This window comes from Monomorium pharaonis, chromosome 2, assembly GCF_013373865.1.
Source record: "Monomorium pharaonis isolate MP-MQ-018 chromosome 2, ASM1337386v2, whole genome shotgun sequence".
Classification (NCBI taxonomy): Eukaryota; Metazoa; Arthropoda; class Insecta; order Hymenoptera; family Formicidae; genus Monomorium; species Monomorium pharaonis.
Window position 1 is genome coordinate 30,523,172 of NC_050468.1, and position 19,094 is coordinate 30,542,265.

The 19,094-nt window shown below is 34.6% G+C and overlaps 1 protein-coding gene across 10 annotated transcripts in view; it reads right to left on the reverse strand.

Annotated features, from left to right (window-relative positions):
* The window catches only part of LOC105831101 (rap guanine nucleotide exchange factor 2), a 135,242-nt gene that overhangs the window by 15,809 nt on the left and 100,339 nt on the right, over positions 1-19,094 (reverse strand). For 9 of the 10 annotated variants that reach the window (XM_036283494.1, XM_036283491.1, XM_036283493.1 and 6 more), the window contains one exon: positions 4,471-4,572. In XM_036283494.1, the coding sequence (XP_036139387.1) occupies positions 4,471-4,572 (102 nt within the window). Of the gene's footprint in view, positions 1-4,470; positions 4,573-9,704; positions 10,813-19,094 lie in introns of those variants that run through there. The other variant, XM_036283497.1, reaches the window with a different exon arrangement.

Below are 19,094 nucleotides of genomic sequence, written 5' to 3' on the forward strand. Positions count from 1 at the left end.
CCAAGATTCCAGATAGAGATTTTTTTATGCACCTTGGAAATATATTTAGTTTATTATATTTTTTAAATGTTTCTCATATTTGTTTTTTTATATAATTGTAAATCACAAAGAGCAACTTGAAGGATTTTGATATTAAATTTGAGTGCTAAAAAGAAATGAGATTTAGCTCAGCAGAAGTACAGAATTCAAAATATGATTAAATACACATCAATTTAGAACAGTGTGTATTGTCTTCTATTCGCACTGATTTTTTTATAAAAACATCACACGAGATCGCACGTGAACGTACGTGATGTGTACGTCATATTTATTGCTAATTCATTGTCGACATTTTGTATTGAAAAAAATGAAAATCCCAGATAGTACACACTTTGGTGATTGAAACCGCGAAATTAAATTTGATTGAAATATAGCACCAAATTGATATCAGAATTTTACATTTATATTATGTCAAAAATTTGAATTACCTTTACACAGAAAAAAATGCTGTTATGTGAATTAAATCAGTGCAATTGAAATTATTGTTATTGAAGTAACATCAATATTAATGAAAGAAAATCAACAAATTGTTTTAATAATCGTGACGGTTGATTTAGTAATATCAATGATTTTGGAGAATGTAATTAAATGATCGATATATTTATATATCAATTATATATATATCAATTATAATTGTTTGTATTGTGAATTATATATATTTTTATTATAATTGCATATGCAATTAATAGTTTTGTTTATACGAGTATGTAGTTGAATTCTATGTAATTCATATAATTATGTTTGTTGTCAATTCAACAAAATAAAATAATAAAAATAAATCAACCATGAAATTGAGGGTACTTTGATTGATAGAAATGCATTATTTCGTTAATTTAAATACAATGTATTTAATTTGTATATTTTTTATATATTAGAACAAAAGAGAATTTGTCAGATGTTACATTGACTCCTTATTGCATTTATATATAATTATATATTTAGAAGAAGTGGAAATGTGTTTATATTAATTACATATGGACTTGATACAATCAACACGTGTAATTATTAATGTGTATATGTAGATAAAAATAAATATTATTAAGTACACGTTTTAATTGCAGCAAGCGTATGTGTAATTAATATAAAATCTTTCTATTACCTGTAAATAAATTAATACATATGATTCAATAATATTGAAATAAAATATAAGATTCAAGTAATACTGTCAATTTATTTACATGAAATGGTTAAAACGAAGCAACCGAAGAGTTAATGCTATTATAAATTACACAAATGCATTATGGTTGAATAGAAATAATATGCATTTAATATTGCTGAACATTGGTTCAAACCATTTATGTATTGTATCAATAATAAATAGGTTTGTATGGAGTATAATTTATTCTTGAGATGGAATTTTTTTCACTACCCACAACAAAATGCACTATCTTATGAATAAAAGGAGTTCGCCAAGACTGCGGAAAAAAGCAAGATTTCGTCATCAACATATAATTCTAGATCGAAATATGGCAATCTATAAAAGGGATTGAAAAGGATAGAATTGTAAAAACTTTTATGTGTGTAAAAATGTTTTTAAAACAATCACTTTTTTATTTTTAAGACAAAAATCAACGCTTAATTGAATCATATGTATAAATTATACAAATATATAACTTATGCATTTATCTGTATATTTAATCAAATCAAATAAAAGTTGTACATGATTAATATTGAAATACAAATTGTAATGTTTATATTTAGCATTTATCTCATAATTATAAAGTATTTAATTCTCAACTTAAAAAAAAAGTACTCTGATATGTATTCACTACAGTATTATATGTTATTGATTTAATTGTATACATAATTCGTTTGATATGCAAAATAAAAATTGCAATTAATAACAAATAAATTGTATGAATCATTTATGTAGTTGACAGCCCGCAACTACACCGTTTAATTGAAACAAGTCACTTTTTCATTAATTTTACAGCATTTTTTCCCGTGTACTTTTCCTATAACCTTTCGTATATCATGTGGAATTTACTATATAAAAAAATTTTTTTAATTTATAATTTTTTTGCTATGCATAATTTTGTCATTTTAACAGATAATAGAAATTTAAGGTGTGCAAAAAATAAAATAAAAGAAATTAAAGGAAGGATCGATATAAAGCGGAGTTAATATCGATATGTTAAAAATTGTTTCGTTTTATATCAACTGGAAATTCAATTAAATTTTGTTCCCCACATAAGGTTATAGAACGATGATTAAAGTTTAATGAAATTTTGTTATCCATATTGCATGGGGATTAAATTCAATTTTGTTACACTGAATACACACCCGTATCTCTAGTGTACCTCTAGTATATCCAGTATCAGTATTCGTAATTTCACAGTGGCTCGTAAACGCAGTACGGATTTGCATCTTTATAATCTCAATATTTACATGCAAGCAATACCGTTCTATGAAGACGCGTTCTACCATGCTAACATAGTGTATAAAACCATTGTTACTAAACTGACCTCATTACAACAGTTGCGGTATGCAAATAGAATTTCAGACAAAAATGAAAAATAAGGTGAAAATTACATAATAATAATAATAATAATAATAATAATAATAATAATAATAATAATAATCTGAATAATTTATTAACAATCGAGCTACTGTATGCTGGGAGAAAAGGGTTGAACGTAATTTGCGTACAAGGGAAAGGAATTTAAATAATGATAAGCGCCTGATTCGCGCGTGGGAGATTTTACTTGATGGGATTTGAAAGCAATTTGACGATGAATGATTATGAATCATTAGTTTGCGTGAAAGAAGAATAAAGGTTGTGACATTTAAAATTCTCCCCAAGTTTGAATTTTTTAAAATTATAATTTATATATTTTATGATACGCACGTCATATTAAAAAAAAATTAAATGTAAAAGCCATCATAACTCATTAAACACTCATTTTTAATTTTTAATTAAATAATAGAATTATTCGAGTCATATATATGTTTGTTTATAATCTTGAAAATTAACTATAATTAAATTATTGCAGTTAAGAAAACTCCGGTTTCAAATAATGACCATAAATGAGATTTAAAAAGAAAGACTTTTAAAAGGTATTTAATTAATCTCGTAATACAATTACTTTGAATATAGATATTTCATTAATAATGATAAAGAGAATGACAACAAAAATAACCGAGATTAAAAATACGATAAAGCTTGATACGTAATGTGAAGCCTGCTTTGATTTGCATACCCACGCAAATGTCAGCGGCCGATGCAACGTTGTAAGAATATTACTTAACACGCTCGAGAAAGCCGATCGAGAAAGAACGCGCCGATGCTCCCGCGCGATTAATATTCATCAGCCTTCGCGATTAGTTAAACGCCATGCGGAACAATAAGCAAACAGTGACGTAAATTGACGCCGATAACGACACCTGAATTGATCTTAAGAGGCCTCTCTATAGAAAGCCTCTGCTGCTGAACGAACGTGTGAAATGCGCTTAAGGAGTCGACGGACGGTCGATCAGGCCGCAAAGGACCGAGAGAGAAAGGGAGAAAAACGAAACGGGAGAGAGACGGATAAAAAGAGATGAGACAGGCGGATAAGGATAGAGAGGCGCCGCCGCTGGCTCCGCTTAAAGCATCCCATCCAGCGACGGATAGTAACCGCTCAAAGGCCACTGTCCGACCCGACGGATGATTTATATGACCCGTTATGTCGTTCGTGTCCCCGTGTATCTCACTTTTCCTTTTGTCCCGCGCCACCATACTACTTCCCAAATTGCCTCTCCCATTCAACTTCTTGCCCGCCACCGCGTCGGAAGGACGATTCTCCGCAGGTACCCCTGCCGCACGCGCTCTCGGACGACAGATCGGCGAAACCCTGATTATCAAAATTATCCGTTGACCAGTCTTGCCATCGTTCGCACATAGGCGAACCGATACCACCGTACTAGCTCTTTCGTTCAGCATGAATTTTGATAAAAATAATTTATCGTTTCTCAGTTTGGAAACGAACTATGTGTTGTAGACATAGATTTATGTCTACAAAAGCCTTCGCAGATTTTCTCATTAGATCTCAAAAAATTGCGGACGTTTTACAAGCAGCTTTTTTATAGATAACTCTTTTATAGACTGCTTGTCGTAGCAATTATTCAAAGAAATTTTAGTTGCCCTGCGTCCTGTAATGATTGGATACCAGATAGAAACGAGAAGAAACACTTTCATCAAGCTCCGTGAAACCAGATGGAATGGCAGTTTGTGAAAAAGAAGCCATACGCAACCATGAATGCCCGAGAGGAGTGATTTATGCCAACGAGATTTCCTTGAAGGAGAAGGGTTTCCTCGTCTTCGCAAGGTCGAAATAATATTTACTAGACACTATTTGCTCAGATGAGTAAAAGAAGAAACACTCGTATACGCAAGTGATCATGATCGCAAGAGATTATCATAAATAAATAAATAAAAAGGAAAATATTTACCGTGTCATCGAAGACCAGGTTGACCTGACGGTGATCGGTTATGGGATGGGGATGCGGTGGTCGATGCATCCTCCCTCCGCCATGAACTTCCGGGTAGTCGATCTACAAAAGACACATTGATTTATAATAAGCTGATAAGTGAACTATAAATAAATTATGTACAGCGCATAAAATCTATTGATCTTGGTTGGCAAGTAATTATGCGCGTGTTTCCTAATGAAACGTTTGAATAATCAACGAGGAATGGTTGACTGATTGTCAATTTGCAACCTGATATTGCGTTTGCTAACTTGAGCCGTTCAACTGAGACAGATAAGTGCTATATACAGCGATATTTCAAAGACAGATATTACTAGTATTATTAGTTTAACGTTCTAATCTTTCTTGACACAAAAATTTGATTGCAAACCAAACCATCTTTCAATCTTCATTGAACATCTTGATAACTAAACTATAAATTAAAATTACATCAAAGAATAAATGAATTTATTAAACAATTTTTAGATTTCCATTTCTGCTCTCGAGATGTCTTAAAATCTTCATTTTCAATTAAGATCACATTAATATTGTTTATATTTTTGTGGACACTTTTATCACAAATTCAGAAGAAAACCTTTAAATTGAAGTAATAGTAACATTTTTCAGAAAATATTATATTTATATATTTTTTTGTTTCTTACGAGCATAATCGTAATGAAATCGTATCAGTTCATCCTAAGATGACTGATATTTTTTTATATTTGATATCAATTTTACATAATTACTTTTTGGATTAGGCATATACACAATTTACAGAACATCTGATGAAATATAAATCGCGATTTAGATAAAAATAATAATAAATAAGTTCCATGTTATATGAGGCTCTGATACTCTCCCTACGGACGCTGATACAATGAAAAAAAAATTAAGTTTTGGTAAAATAATTTCAATGAAATGTTTGATTGATATAAAAAATTACTTAGTAATTGCATTAACAGTAACTAAACATAATAATAATAGTAATCAATCATTATTAAACAGTCAGCAAGCATGTATTAAGTATTACTTATTAATTTTTTTTATATTATTAACTGAATATTTAATTGAAATTATCTCACCAAAATTTAGCAACTATCTACACTGAAGAAAAAATATTAGTCATGTTAATATTAGTTATGTTTTCTTTAATAATTATTGCTTATAAAAAAATTCGAGATAAAATATATATTTCTGTAAAATATAATTTATTTTCTTATTAATTTGTTTATTTGCTAGAAATAACATTTCATATTTCATCATATTTAAATAAAAATTTAATTCATGAATGATGTATGATTCACAATAGATGTATAATTCACATACATTTTTAAATATTTTTCTTTAGTAGACTTGATTATTATTATCAAACCTTTTTTCAATGTAATCTAATTTGTAGAATGCTGCCTTGTTTTTCTATGTTTTATATGATATATAAAAATCATTAAACCCACTAATTTCAAATTTCTCAAGAAAAGTAATATAAGAAAAGAAGAAAAAAGTATGTATTAAGTATTACTTAATAATTATATTAACAATAAATTCACAAGTTTATTATGAAAAAGCAAGTGAAAAAGTCTCTATTAATTGAATATCACAGTATTATCGAAAAGTTAACATTTAAAGTCTTTAATTATTAACCGGTTACAACGTCGGTTTTTGACTCTTCGCGAGAGAGTCTTTTTCGGTTGACAAGCAATAGCATTCGTTACTGAGCAACGAAAAAAAAAAAAGAGAATGAAAGAGAGACAATGAGACGAGTGCGCTACGGGCCGGAACTCGTAGGCCGGACTTCCGGTAGATATGCTGGGTTATACGTTCCATTCACAGAACCGCTCCCTCGTGACTCGATTGTTACAACGAATGTTTAACCAATTTCACGATGAAAGTTCAATTTTCACAGACGATCAATCGATCGAACGACGTTCTGATTCGATATTTTTCGCAGTCACACACACACGTACACGCACGCACGCACGTACACGCACACAGTCATAACATAAAAAATAGTCCGGCGTATTGCATTACTCGTTAGATCGTATGAAAAGTGATATAACATGTCAGCATGTGCATTTTTCCCGGAGAATTTAAACACATTTATTTTCGTGCTACATAATCCTTAAAAGAATTGCAAACTAACGCCGGTATATATCAACATTAATGTCCTCGTACAACTGTACGCAAATAGCACATTTTATGCAATTATAGTCTTTCTCCTCCTCTTTTTGCTTAATAAAGCTTGAATCCAAAAGTACGCGTAATATTCATAATCAGCAATTAAAGGCAATCATGACGCAATATATAAACAAACGAGTGCAGAATATGCATGTGTTTTTGACGTAACAACTGAATTGTAAACAATTATCGCATGTGAAGTATGAATGCAAAACAATGACAAATTATCTGAGCAAAAATATTTTACAATGCGTTTAATTACGTCGCATTCAGCGCATACCGCCCATTTGCTACAATGACGTAACTCAAAAATTGTAACTTATTTCCTTGTCTGAAAAAAAAAAACCAGAATTTAAATAAAAATTTAATACACTAATGTTATATACTCAATCTCTATTAATTAACAGTCCAATAAAAATATAAGCATCATTTATATCGTAAAAATTAAACCTTTATCAAAAACATAATAAATAACAGCAAGAAAGGTTAAACATTAAATTGAAGATACAATCAAAATTTTATTAAGAATGAAATTCTTATAAAAATAAGAATATTGCAATAAAAAATACATCCTTCTTGCAATTGAATTGACATTCATGTACATTCTTCAGTAATTTCGAGATATAATAAAATTATTACTTATTCATATATATAAGCTCAAATTTATGTACAGAAATGAATAACCAACCATTTATACAAATTATCAATGTGCAATGAATAACACATTTTACAGGATTATTAAAACGCGGAATAAAATAAAATTTTATTTCGAGATGTAAAAAAAAAGTATTTATTTCTAATATTGTTCATCCTTCCATGATGAGCGGTTAACTACGGTTAAACGAGAAATACTCAATTATACGCTCTCATTCATTCCGTTTGTCGTTCTCCTACATTGTGCGCTCAATCTCTGCGTGGGACCTTCGACCCGTGCTTCGTAGGCGGCATACGTTTACACAAACGTGTGTATGTGTGTGTATCATGTATGCGAGCAAGATGTGTACGATCGCGAGAAGATGTCAACGTCGTTTGCCTCCTCGTTATTCTTTACGTTGATTTCGAGCGTTAATGACCTCGTTATTCGTAGACACGATCGCTCGTATCGCTCCAATGTACAAGGTTATCAAGAGGAATTAACGCCCTGAATCAAGATATCGCTGCAGTGTAATCGAAACCTGATACGAAATAAACGATTGTTTCCGCAACGGAAGAAGATAAAACACCAGCGATTAAAATCATTACGAAAGATAAAAGATCCGCAGCCGGATGCCTAGCGTGAAATGGAAAGGGAAATATCTAGTCAATTTTATCTTACATACTTTCGATAATGCTCTCTCTATAATGTGCATTTTTATTTTTATTAAAAATTATTTTCACTTAATTTAATTATATTAATCACAATTTATGCAACGCATAAATTACTACACAGAACTTGTGCAATTCAATAAGACATGGAATAAGCAAAAGGTATCGGACCAGTAAAATATCTCGAATACAAAACATTTGAGAAAAACACGTTTCATAGTTATGTAGTCAAGAGTTATGTAATTTGAACAGAAAATAAGGTAAAATTAATTTTCGAATCAAAAACCATTCTTCGAAATCATATGATGATAATCACCGTTTTTTAAATTGGGATTATATAATTTTTTTACATAATATAATTCTCCTCTAATTATTCTGCATATAAAGTATTAAGGTAAAATAAAATACATAATTTACGAGATATTTTATACTTTTTATATTGAAATACGCCAGAATAAAGTATAAAATACCTCATAAACCACCGGTTTTTCGATAATTTTATCTTAATACTTTTGTATCCAGAATAATTAAAGGAATTATATTGTGTAAAATAAATAGTACGATTCCGATATCTTGTTTTCAAAATATGTCTAGCCACTAGTCCGATGCTTTTATTCATTTTGTATAAGGTAAACGTGGCCGGACATGTATCTATACCCGAACGCTTACACAAAATTTATTATTATTAATCTCAAATGCTTTTGTTACCATAATATTACAATTTAATTGCAATCTTTAAATATTCAAGATTATAATTAAAATTTTATTATTATTAAAAAAAGAACATTCGAGATTAATATTAAGTTTTCATGTCTACGTTTACCTTATATGTTAATATAATCTATCATAAATGTACACAAATTTTGTGCACGCCGTGTTGCATGGAGATCCGTGTGTACTGAGATTTCGTCGACAGTTGTAACGGACGTAGAATATTCGGGAATCGGCAAACAATGCGTAGGCGCGTCGTTTCAGGTACGGACATGAACTCGGTGCGTCAATACTCGACGTCACGAGAACAAACCAGACTTTTCGAGGAACACATAGCGTGCATATATAAAGGGCGGCCTGCTCACAATACAATACGGCAGATTATTGGTCAAATCGGGCTGCAACGCGTTTCACATACCTGAACGACGCGCTTCCACTTTCACTCGATCCGGCAAACGGAACGCAACCACGACGCGTTATAATTGCTCGCCAAAGAGGTGATCGGAAGCCGAGACTTCCAGGCGGTATCATCGCGAGTCAATCCCGTAAAATAAAAAGGGAAATCGAAATTGTAACACAAAAAGCGAGACTGTAAAGTGAGTGCCACAATGAACTCAGTGACGCGAAAACACGGAGTGAAATTAATCACCTCGCTTCCCACGAAAACACGCTGCGTAAGCGGTTTTAAACTGTATTGTTATTAATTCAATTGTAAGAGCCCTTATAAGTTCAATTAATTTTCAATTAAAATATTTTCATAGTAACATAAAAGTCAATAAATTATATAGATAACGATTTGTTTGAACAATTTAATTTTAATTCAAATATTTCTCGTTTAAAGTGGCCTACGAAAGCGAAAGCGCTTTTCATCAGCTGTTTTCCGCAATTTCCGCGCAAATATTTTTGTTCTCTCAAGTTTCAGAGTAATTATAACAAGTTATTAAAAAAAAAAAAACACAAATTTGCATCATATAATTCGCAGCGGTAATGGATATTGACTTTTCGGATGGAGTGGACCTCTTTACCTCGGACGACACGATCGATAGAGTCTTCGGTGTACCAGGCCAGCTTCTGGACAACGAACGTCCCTTCCGTTTTCTTACGACGACCCGAGGCCGTCCAGTCCTGCTCGTCGTATGTTTCAACATCGCGAACGGCTCAGATAATTCAGTCGGAATTACACACTCTTGATCGCACACCGCGATCCATGCGATACCTTCATTGCCATCACCGCGCAAATCGTTCTGCGAACGTCATTACTTCACTGTGTCAACAAGACCCCACACCGGTCATCCCCGCGCTGCCGGATTCGATGTCTCGCTTCGATATCTATATTTCTCAATGCTTTTGTAATAACAATTCGCACATTTCCACGTTAATCCACTTTATCGGACGACACTTCGCGAAGGCACGTACGTGCCGCACGGAGAAAAAAAAAGATCGAGCGGCGGGCTGTAAAACGTCGAAAGCGATATATATCTCTCGCATGAACGCGGCCGGGATTTACGGGAGCGCGAAGGTAACTAACACAAGCGCTCCTCTCGTCTACGTGTAATCGCGGCGATTCTATCGTCTCCACGAGCGGGACCTTGCGAACCGTACAATCTCGAGGTCGACGTCGACGGAATCGCGGCCTCCATAAAATTGTTAATGCGATTATATCCCGCTTGGATATCGTGTTTCGCGTTTGACGTACGCGCGCCGCTCCCACGTACGTCGCGTCTCGCGGGGAACTGACTCTGTGGAATCGTTCACAATTCTTCAAGAGGGCCAAAGACCGACCTGCTGCTGCTGCGGTCACGTGATTTACGCGCTCAGGAACGTAGAAAGGCTTATGCGTATGTCGCAACGTGTAATTTTCCTGTCAACGCCGGAAATTTAAAAAAAAGAAAATCTCGTATGAGAAATTAATGGAGGATAAAGAATTTTCGTTCTAAATAACTCGTGATCGTAAAGAACTTAAAGTTGGTAAGTCGAACATTGAAGTCTGAAAGATTAAAATTAATAACTTAAATGTGCATAACAGTTATAATATTTAACATAAAATAACGCAATAAAGAAATGTAGCTTTTTATAGTGAATTTTATCATCAAATTTGTACACATTCAATAAATGATAAAGTATATATTATTTTTAATTTTTCAGGTTTCATGTAATATTATTCCTCTAATTAATCTGCATGCATATATGTATATAGAGTTATCAAAAAATCAATAAAGTACAAAAGTTATTTTGTACTTTCTGGCATATTTTGACATAAATTATATAATAAAATATCTCATAAAAATTATTGATATTTTTATACTTTAACACTTTTTGGATGCAGAATAATTAAAGGGACTATCTCATAGATTTAATCGGAACCGCAATATTCTTCTATGATAATGTTGACTATTCTGTGACATTTCGTGACGCAAAAGAAAATAGTGCTCTTCCGGCGTTGCCTGAAGTAACAGGCGTCAAATATCATACACACATGTTAAACGTAGAAGGCAACACTGCGTCTCTAAATAATCAAAAAAATATAGGACTCGTGTTACAATATTTTAAAACCCGAGACAAGCCACTTGTGAAATGGAGACGAAGGGGAGGACCTTTCGAAAAAAATCTCGTGACTGATTTTGGGCGTGTTTTAAACGGATTAGTCAAACTGAAGAACTTGATGTAACGGCGAAAAAGAGTCGAGATGCATTCGCCTAAAATAGTCTAAACCATTAGTTTAAATTATGGTCAATTTCAACCATTTTTTTTTTAATTTTCAAAGTCTCGTCATTTTACACGAAAGGCAATCAAAATGTGATCAAAAATTTATTCGTGATGACACGTAGACATATTTATCGGCCAATTCAAGGTCGGTAAAACATTCACACGTCATTCGGTGTCTCAATATTACAAAAAATAATATACGCGATGCCCGTGGCGCGCGAGGCCGTTCGCAAAATTTGAGGCCGCGATTCAACACGTGCATATAACGCGCGGAGAAAAAAAAAACGAGAGGCCGTGAATGTCGAATAAGACATAAATTACGATGAGAAAGGGCACGTTGATGAACGCGGACGCATATAAACCGTCTCCCCCGAGTCATGTCCTACAAGAAGTCTGCATTACGCGGGGCGGCTACACGCGGATGCCGCGCGCTAAAAATTTCTTTCTCTCCGCGAGACCTCCGCGTGCAAGCTGCATGGTGCTCGTTGGCGCCTGTCTACTTTATTTTCGGTCGTTCCTGCGCCACATCGGCGTCCTACGCGCCCGGTCCTAAAAACCTCTCCGGTCGCGCGCAAGAAAGATCTCATGAAAACACCACTGGAATCCATTAAAAAAGGAGACATCGCCGCCGCCGGTTGGCCGGTCATAGAGAAACGCAGAAATAGCACCGCTCCGCATTCCAATCGAATCGGGGAGGCGGAAATTTGCATAGTGCGCGAAGAGACGAAAGAAATTCCATTTCCAATGGTGGGAGGATGACAGATTGCCAGAACAGCGACGAGTTAAAGTTGTCACAGCCGAGGGATGAGAGGGAAAAAAGACGGTGAAGATATTTCCACCGGCGGAGGAAAAAATTACAATGTCTTACGAATTGTAAAAAAAATAATATATGTTTCCTGAAAAATTCGCGAGGCCCGCAAGATCAAAGAATAAAACGTCCGGTATTCGAGAAATCGCTATTAAAATTATAATGAGAAAGAGAGAGAGAGAAAAAGAGCGAGATTTCAAAGTATAGATATTTCTGCGTAGAAATTGAATTGTATCGAACGGAAGTAATTTGAGTTGCAATTATGCAAATTGCTGAACAATTATCGTTGAAAGCTTCAACGTGTGATTCGCGTACGTCGCGCCCGTTTAATTCTCGCCTTCCGAAATGCGCGCGGATATAGAGACGAAGCCCTGTACCCCAAAGGACACACACGATCGCGCTACGTGACGGAAGTGCTTAGCCGATAGGCTTCAAAGGGTCCTCGGGGCTTCCGAAAAAATCGTTTATCGTCGCCGACGTGGATGCCGAGGGAAACTCTATCGGCAAGATATTGCGCAACGCGACTTCCAAAGCGCGTTCTTTCACCGCAATCGCACCCTCGAAAATCTACTCGAGACCGCCGCAAGGTGATTCGTCTCCTTGACTCACAATCGATCTTCGACAAAAACGCTTCGCGTGCACCTCTCGGTTAGTATCGCACGATCGCTCGTCACTTCGCACTTTCGATCAATCGCTGTATCCAGAATACGGACGGCAGCGCGTCGTCGACCACGCCGAACGAGACACGAAAAGCGACTGCAATGTGTGCGCGGGATGCCGCACTTCGTCCGGCGTACGCCGGATGATAAGCACGCTATCTTCTTCTTCACGGATGTTCATTTTTTGTCGCGTGCACGAACACTTAATCACCACTGCAATCGCCGCACGCGGGAGACAGTTCTATCTTGCATACAGCGGGGGACCGCAGTGTCAACCGCTCGTGGAAAAAAGGGAAGATGGGAAGGGGGGGGAGATCGTCCGAGACAACTTTTCGATTTATGCACCTCGCTTAAGACCGAACCGGTCGTGTCATTTTAATTCGCCGACGTGTGTTCATTTGTCGTAATTTCTTACAAGCTATAACATTCCGCATGATGTTCAGCATATCTGATTTCATTAACAAACCAAGCTTCGGATAACAAGATCCTATCTGTTCAATTCAAATAGATTTGAGCTTTTTAACAGAATTTTAATTAAGAAATTAATTACGTATGAAAAATTGTAATTTAAAATTGGCTGTAAAGAAAGAGAAAATTCTGAACCGTAAAACTATAAAATACTTTTATTCCTGTATAATATATCAGTAGACCAAATTGTTAATCGCCAAATTCGCATTTAAAATTATTACAAAATTGTAATAGTTTAAAACTGCTAATAGTTTAAAACTTGTAATAGTTTAAAATAATAGTTTAAAATTGTAATAGTTTCAAATTTGGAAAATTTTGTTTTTCGAGTTACGTCATTGTTACAGCAAATGAGCGATATCCGAAATAAAATTTGCCAGTAAAGTATAACATTCTCGCAATCGGTGTCACAAAAGCAGAAAAAAGCCACCGTTATTCTCGAGTTCGGAGAAGGAAAAGGAAGCATTCAGTATAAGATAAGCCACAGAGCAGAGAACGATGATTCCAAGATGTTGGGCAATGCATCCCCTTATTTAGACACAATTTCTGAATATACATGTCGTCGTTATCGTGTGTTATCGTAACGATTAAAAAAACATTCTCGTAAGAATGTAAATATACTGAGAAGAAAAAAGATTATGACTAAGCTTCTTCAAGTTTAACTTCTTCAATTCAAAAACTTTCTCAGTTTAAGCATTTCAATTAAATACATAAATAATTAAATTGAAAACTTCAAGTATCTTATATATTTAAGTTAAAAGCTAAAATACTTGAACTGAGAAAATACTAAAGGCATTTAATCAAGTATGAAAAATTAACTCTCAAATTAACAATTTTTTCCCCTCAGTGTAGTTACTGAATTTCTTCGTGCGCGAATTTCTTCACTCACACATACACACGCACACGCACACGTATGTCCAATCGTGGGGCATGAATGAGAAGTCTATCGTATGATACAAACGCACGTACAAGTATATGTATCCATGCTTCGGGGAATCGATATAGTTCGCCAGTCAAGCTTGGTATCGTGTATCCTACCTTCGCCCACTCGCGTCACAAAGTCGCCGCAACAGGGCTGCAATCGCGATAATGTGTGAGCAATGTACGAACTGTGGTTTCCAGCAGAGTGCAAGTCCAATCGTAACCCATAATCGGTCGAGCGTACCGCGGTAGCCGTTGCCCGCCTCGTCAATAAACCACGGAACGTAGGCAGGTGACGGGTGCATCTAAGCGGTACTCAGGGGGAGAGGGAGGGGGAGAGATCTGGGTCGCGTACAATCACGTCACTTGCCTTCGTTGGCGACGATTTACCTTCACCGCCTCCAAGATCATCGAACGATCTTGCACTCTCAAACGGTGCACAGAACGTAGCATAGGGGATCAAGGGGGTACACGTTGTTTCGCTTCGAGTTTTTAAGGACTCGGAAAGAACTATTTCACTGCGGTCTATCTATAAATTTAGTTAAATATAGATCAGAAAATAATTTCACGTTTAATTATTAAAATATAAATTATGTAGAATGCCCAAGCGTGATAACATTGCTGCAAAAAATTTTGACATTTTAAGCAATCAGCTTAAAAATTTAATATGATTTTTAAATGCTTTAATGTAAATATTTTCAGAATTTTCAGCAAATATTTTCAGCAAATCGCTTTTTCTATATATTATCCGATCTCAAAAGCGTTATATCTATTCATACTTCCTAATTACACGTTAAACTAATTCCGACAAATTTCCGGAAAATTATTTGTAAATCTGAGAATAATAAATGATATTCGCCAACCACGTGTGCCCATTGAATCGCACGATGAAATTGCAAGCACGTGAGCAAGTACAAGATAACGGGAAATAACTCTGTGGCATGTGAGTGATTTAAACCGAGGAAATTAAAGATGCGTTTCAATAATGAAAAGAGATAGCGTACACTTCCTGCGCCGGAAGTGTGCTTATTTGGAATGCATATTTAAAGGAGCCTAGGAATACGGTATTTGCAGATAAAATATGACGAATGAGTTTAAAGTGTACCGACATTCCGACTGACCTGATTAATAAGATTTTACCAATAAAATAATTATTTGTGCGCCGGTCAATCTTAGAATTTTACGTATCACACTACATTACAAGATTAAATGAAATAATAACTGGTAATAACTCAAAAAATATAAAAGAATTGCCGAATGCGTATCACTTTAGTTATTTTTTATATTTTTCATTTAGTACTTTTTTCAATAAAATAAGTATTGGATATTGTAGTTTGATATTTCGAGTTCATTAATTTTTTTAATAATATTTAATCTCTCTTATTAATAACAAATTAATTTATTATAAGCCTTTTAAAAACATACGTTACAAAGGACATAATTTAAACAACTGGTCTCCTAAGTTGTATACCTGTTTATCTTATAAATTGTACCCGCCTTTGAAAGTATTGAATTAAGATAATTAGAAATATAAAAAGTAATTTATTAATACTCATTATATTAATAGTTTATCGAAAAAATATTTAATAATTAAGAGAAAAATGAAAATGTCGAAATAAAACTGGCATAAATTTATTTTGCAATTTATTTTTATATTAATTATTAGTTTTACTATCATTTATTAATCTTGCATTAAAATCAACACATTTTATAATGGCACGGTTATATGTCACTACTTAATAAGTATTAAAAATATCAATTTGATCTTTACAATATGTATATATAATGAATGTATATAAAATATTCTACAACCTTCTTTTATAAAAATATAAGAATTCAATATAAAATGTATAATTATCGACTAAATAAATTAATCAAAAACATTATAAAATTATATAATTTTTAAAAATATCAGCACATATAAAACAAGAGACATGGCATCTGTTTTGTTTATATTACTCATTTCTCATCTATTCTCTATTTTTGTCATTAAATGTGTTTTATATTAAATAAAAATGTAAAATATTGATGAAAGACAATTTAGATAACCGGTTGTCTACATTCGGCAACTCTCTCCTACCTCAAAAAATGTTTGAAAATATTATTTAAAAATAATTTAAAAATTTATTAAAATTTTACCATTACTTCTCATCGAAAAAACAATTACGTACGTATACAATACGCATATACATTATACAAAATACTCCATAAAAGAATGATCAAATATTGAAATCTACGGAAGAGCTAAACAAACTTGCATTACACAGGCAAGAGTTCACGCAACAGAAATGCGCTTCTATTCAGACGAAACGCAAACTTGAATCGCGTAGACGACCGGTGGAATTTACAAGCGAGGAAAAAAAGATGCTGCGCAGCACGCTCTTGTAGCACGGACTCGCACATAAACCAGAGGGGAAGAGAGAGAGAGAGAGAGGTAGGAACACGCGTTGTCTGGGCGGGAATTTATTTTCGGAGCGGATCTGGTCGCTTTCTTTCACTTTTTCCATTTTTCCATTCTGGCAAAACCGACGCGGGGTTTAGCATTTTTGCCAGTCCGAGAAATCCCGCGATTCCATCCGTCGTTGTGACGCCGCAATTCCGAGAAATATTAACCGTAACGAACAAAACCTTACGATACGGCTAATGAGTCTCCTTTGTACCATCGAGTTATGTCAACCGAGCTTGCTATTCAAAATAGGTTGGCGTTACAGGCTTTGTCACCCTACTTGACATTTTCTGCCGCCCCCGTAACTACACAAAGTATAAACTGTGAAAGAGTTATATCCTTCTCCCTTCAATATTATAATTTATAATTGAGTTGTGGCTACACAATTTGTATGGAAACCATACACGATTTTAATATGCGGTATTATACTCATGTAACCGAAACCAGTATATTATATCATAAATAAATTACGCGTATCAAAATAGTTACGTAAACAGTTACTTTTACAATAAAAAATGTATAATACAACTGCTCATTTAACACAGTGTTGTAATGCAAATACGTATAACGAGGAATGCCGGAGTGTCAAAGAGGCGAGAAAAGCGCCAATATTCACACACAATCGAAATACCAACTATGTTGCAATAAGCTAGTATATCTCACAATAACAGTTGGAGTAAGCTCCGATACAATATCAGGCCGCGCTGTTGGATATAGCAAAGTATGTCAAAGGATGAAAGGGACACGGTCAGAGTTCACCCAAAGTATGTCAGAGTATACCCGAGCAAATCGAAACTCGGACACTACACATCTTACATCGAAAATCAATTATTGTAGCAATGTAATGTTCAGAATTTGATTGTAGCGTGAGATAAAAACAAAGATAGAAAGACTGTGTGTGTGATTGTAAAAAATAAAATTAATACACTTTTAATATGATAAACTTAAAACATATGTAAAATCACAAAAAAACATTAACACTAAAATATTCTCTTATTGTGTGTGTAATATTATTATTATTATTATTATTATTATTGTATTTAAACTTCTTTAAAGTTTTAAAAGCAAATTTGAAAAAGTGTCAGAAGAAAATTATATAATTAAGTTAAGTCGCCGTTATGCGAGTTTTGCTTGTTTAATATGAAAATCTCATTTAGCATCGCATGAATATTAAGCAGCCACATTTAACGCTAAGTACACGTCGCGTATAAATAACGTCCCGCAGAAAAGTCCCTTCGCGTGGATAGCAGCGGGTGTTAAAAAGAGTCCGGAGATAAAACTGAAATCTGAGTAATACCACGACGAGTCACGGACCCCGATTATACTCAAACTTCCTGTACGCAGAGATCCCCGTAATGGATCCTTATCCGGAGGCGCTTACGCACGGCGGATGTGGCATCGTTCGCCGCGATTCTTACGTAAATGCGCGTATATTTATATCAAATATTCTCGCGATCGTATATATTTATGATCCTATTACAATTAAAAGAGAAAAAAAATAGAAAAACACTACGCGGCAGAGCTCTCGACTATATCGACGCGGACTTGGAAATTGCGCGACTTTACTCCCCGCGTTATTCGCGGATAAGAAAGGTAGTCTCGCTCGCATCTGGGTCGGTGAGAAATAATCGTGGGACAAAGATCGTAATTTGTATAATTGAGTGCACGGAACGTGTGCGCATGTGCGCGGAACGGACCGGTACGGAAATTATAGTAACACTGCAATATCGTGCGCAATTATTTTTTCCACGTATATCATCGCTACTCGTATCAGTGTATTTTTCTCTTTCCTTCTTTTTTTTTTCTGAAAATGCGCACAGGATACTTTTCCTCCCTGGATAGCCCAGCGCACTGGTGACGGTTTGCACGGCAAAGCGAGGAGAAATGTACGCGATCGGAAAGCGGAGTAATGCTTGCTGAGCGGATTATTCGCGGCGCAGCGGCATTACGACTGCAACTTGTTGGTCTCCGTAGAGGCGAAGTTTCCGTATTTGTTCATTCCGTATACGGCGGCCGTAATGATCGATTCGCCTCCGGTTATCGGTTTTCCTATGGAAATTGGCCCCGCCGAGGCCGATGCGCATGTACTTTTCCACGTAAATAGGAGGTTTCCCTTTGAGGGATAACTTTCCGTTCGCATGAAAAGCGATATCATCTTGCCGGAAGTTTCGTTCTTCTCCGTCCAAACGTAAATGACAATTTACTTTCTCAACAACAACAAGCAATGAAAATTGCCGATGGAGCTTCGTTTTAATTATCGTTATTTTCCGATAACGAGAATCTCATGTAACCGAATAAATAAATAACATAGATATCCAATTTTTGCGAGTATAATATATATATACATATACATACATATCGGTCGATTGTTATCGCTTTCACAATTTTAACAAGATAAAGTTCTTTTTTT